We start from the raw sequence: 7,853 nt of genomic DNA, 5'->3' as shown, positions 1-7,853 counted from the left end.
TTTTTTGCGGTACACGGGCCTCTCACTGTTGTGGCCTCTCCCGTTGCGGAGCACAGGCTCCGGACGCGCAGGCTCAGCGACCATAGCTCACGGGCCCAGCCGCTCCGCGGCATGTGGGATCTTCGCGGACCGGGGCACGAACCCGTGTCCCTTGCATCGGCAGGCGGACTCTCAACCACTGCGCCACCAGGGAAGCCCCGCGTGAACTTTTTTTTTAGGCTTTGGGATAGTTTTTGCCAAATAGGCCATATAGTATTGTGTATTAGAAGAGAACAGCCTTTATGGATTAACTCAGAAGTTACAAAAGGTAACAAAATAGTGGAAAATGGTAGAGCTAGGATAGTAACATATAGTGAAAAAAATCTTTTACCTTTATCCTTCAGAAGATCAGTTACTTGCCACAGAAGTAATAGTTATTATCCGTTTCTTATATATTCTTCCAGGGACACACACAGACACACACACACACACACACACGCAAAAGCAAAGAGTGTTCTTTGCTTTTCTCACTTGACAGTGTACTGAGAGTTGGTCCAAATTAGGAAAGGAAATTCTTTTTAGTTTTCTCCTACTTTATTTAGTTTTGGCTGGGTTGGGTCTTTGTTGCTGCGCGTGGGCTTTCTCTAGTTGCAGCAAGGGGGCGCTACTCTTTGTTGCGGTGCGTGGGCTTCTCATTGCAGTGGCTTCTCTTGTTGCGGAGCATGGGCTCTAGGTGCACGGGGTTCAGTAGTTGTGGCACTCGGGCTTAGTAGTTGTGGTGCATGGGCTTAGTTGCTCCGCGGCATGTGGAATCTTCCCGGACCAGGGCTTGAACCTGGGTCCCCTGCATTGGCAGGCGGATTCTTAACCACTGTGCCACCAGGGAAGCCCAGGTGATGAAAATTCAGAATAATGTAAATAAATTACTTAACCAGGTGTCTATCTCATACATGTCTATCTCATGTCTATTCAGTAATTGGTAACTATTGTATCACTATTAGACCATAAATTCTGCGTGTAAAATGAAATTGAATGGAAAATGAATACTTATCCATCTAGATTCAACACTTGTTATTAATATTTTGCCATGCTTTCTCTTAGTAGGTAGATGTGGTATATATTTATTTTGTGGAACCATTTGAAAATAAGTTGCAGACACAGCACCCCTAAATACTTTGGCAGGCATCCTTCAGGATAAAGACTTTTTTTGACCGCAGTGCGTGGCTTGCGGGATCTTAGCTCCCCTACCAGGGATCAAACCCGGGGCCCCAGCAGTGAGAGCGCCAAGTCCTAACCACTGGACCATCGGGGAATTCCCTCTACATATTTTTTGTAGGGCTTTATATTATTCCATTGTATGGACAGTGTTATCATTTAACCCTCGCAACAACTATTTCCATTTTACAGATAAGGAAATTGAGATTTGGAGAAGTTAAATAACTTGACCAAGATCTCACAGGTATGTTGACAGAGTTGGAATTTGAATGCTTGAACCCCTTTTCTACCAAGTACCAATTGAGTGGTCTTGGGGACTTCTCTGAGCCCTTTTCCTCATCTGTAAAATAAGGGCAGGGTGGTTGTGAAAATTCAGAATAATGTAAATAAATTACTTAAACCAAATGTCTATCTCATACAGATATTCAGTAATTGGTAACTATTGTATCACTATTAGACAGGCCATAAATTCTGCATACCACCTGAAGAACTCACTTTGGAACATGGTGAATTGAGTAATGTACCTTCACTGTCTTGTCTATAACAAGATTACTGCACGTTTTGCATTTTGTTAATCTTTCATTGAGAGTAAAATGAATTATCATTGATACTATTATTTTAGCTTATTTTAAATTTATATTTTCCCTGGGCAAGTGAATATTCCCAAAGTTATAATTATTTTTAGGCATAGTTAATTGGAAATTTTGAAAATGATACCAGAAGTACATGTGTGTTTCTAAATTGAACTCTAAAATTTTACTTTTTGTTTTTTTGGTACGCGGGCCTCTCACTGTTGTGGCCTCTCCCGTTGCGGAGCACAGGCTCTGGTCGCGCAGGCCCAGTGGCCATGGCTCACGGGCCTAGCCGCTCCGCGGCATGTGGGATCTTCCCGGACCGGGGCACGAACCCGTGTCCCCTGCATCGGCAGGTGGACTCTCAACCACTGCGCCATCAGGGAAGCCCTAAAATTTTACTATTTTAATGCCCTTGAGTTGACCTTTGTTAGAGGTAGTATTTCTTTTTAAACTTTGCCTTTATAAGCCCTACTAGGCTGATTGCTTAAGTTATCCAAGAGGCATTCCCTCCTGGACCTTTTTTCCCCCCATTTAAAAAAAAATTTTTGGTAAAATTGACATACCATAAATTAACGATTAACCATTTTAAAGTGCACAATTCAGTTGCATTTAGTAGATTAACAATGTTGTGCAACCATTACCTCTTTTAGTTCCAAGACATTTTCATTACCCCAAAAGGAAACCCTACATTCATTAAGTAGTCACTCCCTATTTCCCCCTCCCCCAAGTCCCTGGCAACCACTAGGTAGCTTTCTGTATATGGATTTACCTATTCTGAATGTTTCATATAAATAAAATCATAGACTATGTGACCTTTTGTGTCTGACATTTTTTGCCTAGTGTATTGTTTTAAAGGTTCATCCACAGCTGTAACATGACTCAGTACTTCATTCCTTTCTACGGCTGAATAATACTGCATTGTATGAATATAACCACATTTTGTTTATCCATTTATCTGTTGGTGAACATTTGGGGTTGTTTCCACCTTTTGGCTCTTGTGAATATGCTTTGAACATTTGTGTACAAGTGTTTGAATATCTGTTTTCAATTTTTTGGGGTATGTAACTTGGAGTGGAACTGCTGGGTCATATGGTAATTCTGTGTTTAACTTTTTTTTTTAAACTTTTTGAGGAGCCACCAAACTGTTTTCTGTAGCTGCTATACCATTTTACATTCCTATCAGAAGTGTACATTCTAGTTTCTCCACACCCTTGCCAGTGCTTATTTTCTAATTTTTTGCATTTGGTCATCCTAGTTGTATGATTGGTATCTCATTGTGGTTTTGTTTTTCATTTCCCTAATGGCTAATGATGTTGAACATCTTTTCATGTACTTGTTGGCCATTTGTATATCTTCTTTGGAGAAATATCTGTTCAAGTCCTTTGCCCATTTTTGAATCAGGTTTTTTTTGTCATTGTTGAGTTGTAGGAGTTCTTTATATATTATGGATACTAGATCCTTATCAGATATATGATTTGCAAAGATTTTCTTCCATTCTGTGGGTTGTCTTTTCACTTTCTTGATAATGTACTTTGACACACAAAAGTTTTAAATGTTGAGGTCCAATTTATCTATTCCCTTGTTGCTTATACTTTTGATGTCAAATGAAAATCCCTTGCCAATTTCAAAGTCATGAAGATTTACCTCTAAGAGTTTTATAGTTTAAGCTCTTATATTTAAGTCTTTGATTCATTTTGAGGTAGTTTTTGTACATGGTGTGAGGCAAGGGTCCGACTTCATTCCTTTGTATGTGGATATCCAGTTGTCTCAGCACAATTTGTTGAAAGAACATTGGTCTTTCTAGTAATGGTCTAATGGTGTTTCAACAAATTCTTTCCCTGTTGACTGGTTTTGGCCCACTTGTTGAATATCAATTGACCATAAATGTGAGATTTTATTTCTGGACTCTCAATTCTATTGCATTGGTATGTATGTCTTTCCTTATGACAGTACCATACTATTTTGATGATCAAACTTTGTAGTTTTGAAGTCGGAAGTGTGAATTCTCTAACTTTCTTCTTTTTCAAGATTGCTTTGGTTATTCAGGATCCCTTGCAATTACATATAAATTTAGGATTGATGTTTGCACTAATGCAAGAAAGGTCATTGGGATTTTGGTAGGGATTGTACTGACGGTTGACCACTTTGGAGAGTATTGCCTTCTTAACAATATTAAGTCTTCTAATCCATGAACACAGGCTGTCTTTCCATTTATTTAGGTCTTCTCTAAGTTATTCTAGCAATGTTTTGTAGTTTTCCTTGTGGAAGTCTTGTGCCTTTTTGGCTTAAATTGATTCCTTAGCATTTTGTTCTTTTTAGTGCTATTTTAAGTGAAATTGTTTTCTTAATTTCATATTGGATTGTTTATTGCTCGTACATAGCAATACAACTAATTTTTGTGTGTTAATCTTATATCCTGTAACTTTGCTAACTTGTTTATTAACTATAGTTTTTATTTATAGATTCTTTAGGATTTACTATATATAGGGTCATGTCATCTGTGAATAAAGATAATTTTACTTCTTCCTTTCCAACTTGGATGGCTTTTATTTTTCTTGTCCAATTGCTCTGGCTAGAACTCCAGTACAGTGTTTAAGTGGTGAAAGCAGGCATCTTTGTCTTATTTGTGATTTTAGGGGGAAAGCTTTCGGTCTTTCACTATTGTGTATAATGTTAGCTGTTGGGTTTTTTTTTTTTTTTTTTTTTTTTTGCGGTATGCGGGCCTCTCACTGTTGTGGTCTCTCCCATTGTGGAGCACAGGCTCCGGACGTGCAGGCTCAGCGGCCATGGCTCATGGGCCTAGCCGCTCCGCAGCATGTGGGATCCTCTCGGACCGGGGCACGAACTGGTGTCCCCTGCATCGGCAGGCAGACTCCCAACCACTGCGCCACCAGGGAAGCCCACTTTAATTGATTCTCATATGTCAAACCACCCTTGTATTCCTGGGTTAAATCCCACTTGGTCATGATATCTAATCCTCTTAATATGCTGCTGCATTCATCTTTCTAGTATTTTGTTAAGGAGTTTTGCATCTATTTTCATAAAAGATGTTGGTCTATAGTTTTCTTGTGATGTTTTAATCTGTATTTGGTGTCAGGGCAATGCTGGCTTTATGTAAAAAATTAGGAAGTGTCCCTCCTCTTCAATTTTTGGAAGAATTTGAGGATTGATCTTAATTCTTCTTTAAATGTTTGGTAGAATGCACCAGTAAAGCCATCTCTTTCCTGCACTTTTAGGATGTGTCTTTAGAGATTAATTTTGTTGTTACCACATATAACTACTTTGCCCAGTCTCTAGGTCTCTTACCTTAGCATAAAATTTTACTGTTGAAAAAAATTGGTTAAATTATTGCCCCTCTCTACCCCCTGGCTAATACTCCTCCAGATTGGCAAGGTCATAAAAATGAGGAAAGACTCAAAAACTGTCAGAGACCAGAGGACACTAGGGAGACATGACAACTAAATGTCATGTAGTATCCTGGATGAGATATTGGAACAGAAAAAGGACATGAATGGAAAAACTGGTGAAATCTGAATCAAGTCTGGAGTTTAGTTAAGATAATGTACCAGTTTTTGGTTTCTTAATTTTGACACCATATCACTATAAAATAAGATAACATTAGGGAAACCTGAACTGAGTTAGGGGTATATGGGAATTCTCCCTACTATCTTTGCAACTTTTTTTTTTTTTACAAATCTATAATTATTCGTATTAAATTTATTTTAAAAAATGCATATTTAGTTAGTAGATTGCAGTCAGAAATACAGCCTAGGTCTTTCAAGTTAAGGTCAGAAATCCATATTAGTTGGTCACATCTGTAGTATATCTTTGGCTAGAAAGACTGAAAATGTGGATTCTTTGTAGAAAAGCATTTTAACTTTTTTTTCTTTTCTTTTTTGGAAATATCCTTTGGAGTAAGGGGTAGCTCAGGTGACATGAATCACTCTTCTATTAGAATTGCATCAACTTGATTAAAACATAAACGTTTAAAATTTTGAGAGTTGGTGGTAAATATATATCTTTTGGTCTTATGGTAGAAGAGTGAACAATAATCCTAGATGAGCTAGTAATGCCTTTGTGGACTGAAACTTTTTACAGAACAGTTGCTATTTCTGTGAAAATACACATTTTGCATGGCAGGATTTGACATTTTGATCCTAAGACTGCTTTGGCAAAGAAGTTGATCTGTAAACCATCTAAACGTTTGGGTCTCATTTATTCCTTTTGGAGTTCCTTATAAACCTCTCTTCCCCGTGTGGATGTCACATGCGGCTCCTTCAGAGCCTGTCTCACGTCCCTGTCCTTTTGTACCCCTGGGCTGATCACTCAACCCAGCAACTTTTTATGCCTTTCTCCAGCCTCTTATCCTTCCAGAAGATCAGCTAGCTGTGAGACAGATTAGGAAGGCTGAAGGACGAATGGGTTTATAATATTCTTTCTCAGCTTTCATGTTGGTAATGATATCCACTTCAGTTCTTGATCTGTTGTTAAGAATCAACAGGAATGTGTTGCTTATCTGTCATAGAACTTTCCCTGAAGACTTACAAGAGCAAAATATTTCTGGGAGTAGTTTTTGCTGTATTCTGTATTTAAAAAAAAAAAGCCTCAAAGCTTTGTACCTCAGAGATCTAGACTTGGGATTATTATACATGTGGTGTATGGGTACAGATTGTAGAGTGTTCCTGTGAAACCTTTCGTAAACTGAAATGACTTGAAGAGGCAATTACCTTACGGCACATCTTGCTCAACGGATGTACAGAAATTGAGATAAAGCACAGATGCTCACAGGCACAATTCAAAGCTGTAGCAGCTTGCTGTTGAGTGTAGTTCCCATGGAAGGAGCTTGGCGGGGCCACTCTCACTGCTTGGGGTGCACACTGCATTTATAATGGCGCTGCAAAGCAAACACAACGCTGTTTTTGCTTTTCGCCTTTTTTCGTAAAAGCAGAAGTCCTCTTCAGATTTCTTTGCGTTAACGAAACCAGATACTAATGTAGTTCTTTCATAAAAACGAAATGGCATAAAGCGAACTTCTCTGAAAAGCAGGGATACCTGTATGTGTGTTTCTGAGGGGAGAAAGGAACCATAGGTTTTGTCTGATTCTCAGGAATTCCTGATCCTAGAAAGGTTAAGAATCATGATTTTGATCCAGTACCCTGTCTCATTTGACAGTCTAGCAAACTGAGGTTGAGAGAGAAGAAAAGACTTGTCATGACTTGATGAGTATCCAGGCTCCCAATCCTGGGTTTCCCACTGTACCACAAATAAAATTATCTACAGGGTCCAATGGTTAAATTTCCCATGCTTTTAGTTATTTCCCTTGCTTGTGCATCCCTTTTTTCCTCCCTCCTCACTTTTCTTTTCATAGGAAGTATGTCAAGTTTATTTGCCTGTGTTCATTTGTGTGTGTGTGTTTTTCTTTTTTTTTTTTGCTTCCTTAGGCCAAGTCATGACTACAGTAGCGGTACATGTGGACTCCAAAGCTGAGCTCACTACCCTGCTGGAGCAGTGGGAAAAGGAACATGGCAGTGGGCAGGACATGGTACCTATCCTTACCAGGTATGAACAATTAAGTTTTTCTTTTTTAAAAAAAGGAAAAATTGGGAATTCCCTGGCAGTCCACTGCCGTGGGCCCAGGTTCAATTCCTGGTTGGGGAACTAAGATCCTGCAAGCCACACAGCGTGGCCAAAAAAAAAAAAAGGAAAAATTGGAGAATGTTATAGAACATTTTCACTTTGTGAATTCTTTTTGGTTTTTTTTCCATAGAAGTTTTTTTAATGGTTCTACTTAATAAAATATTTGTTTGCAGGAAGAAAAAAATTTCCCCAAAACTAGAAAAGCATTTTTGAAGCAATTTTCCAAATTACAATGTTAAACTCATCTCCAGCTCTGTAAAAGTATATGACACGAGATCTTTAAAGTTTCACTGCATTTCAGGATTGTTCTTGGAAAAGATACTCTGCCAGAAAATCAATGGGGTCATTGGGTCTGACCTTACAACACTCATTCAGACCCTGCATAAGCATTGACATAATGTAGGCCATTAAATAGTTTCTCAGGAGAATAGAATGGGCCTTCAGTAC

At 38.7% G+C, this 7,853-nt stretch overlaps 1 protein-coding gene across 10 annotated transcripts in view; it reads left to right on the top strand.

The window, feature by feature from the left end:
• Positions 1-7,853, top strand: part of DCAF1 (DDB1 and CUL4 associated factor 1) — a 93,422-nt gene that overhangs the window by 2,120 nt on the left and 83,449 nt on the right. For 8 of the 10 annotated variants that reach the window (XM_027120942.1, XM_027120939.1, XM_027120934.1 and 5 more), the window contains exon 2: positions 7,211-7,328. In XM_027120942.1, coding sequence (XP_026976743.1) covers positions 7,219-7,328 — 110 coding nt within the window. In that variant the 5' untranslated portion in view covers positions 7,211-7,218. Of the gene's footprint in view, positions 1-1,386; positions 1,439-7,210; positions 7,329-7,853 lie in introns of all 10 variants that reach the window. The other 2 variants (XM_027120933.1, XM_027120940.1) reach the window with 1 other exon arrangement.

This window comes from Aethalodelphis obliquidens, unplaced genomic scaffold (assembly GCF_003676395.1).
Source record: "Aethalodelphis obliquidens isolate GAN/ISIS:26980383/991018 unplaced genomic scaffold, ASM367639v1 scaffold22, whole genome shotgun sequence".
NCBI classification, from domain to species: domain Eukaryota; kingdom Metazoa; phylum Chordata; class Mammalia; order Artiodactyla; family Delphinidae; genus Aethalodelphis; species Aethalodelphis obliquidens.
Note: the sequence above shows the minus strand (reverse complement) of the source record. Positions and strands in the feature narration are given on the sequence as shown.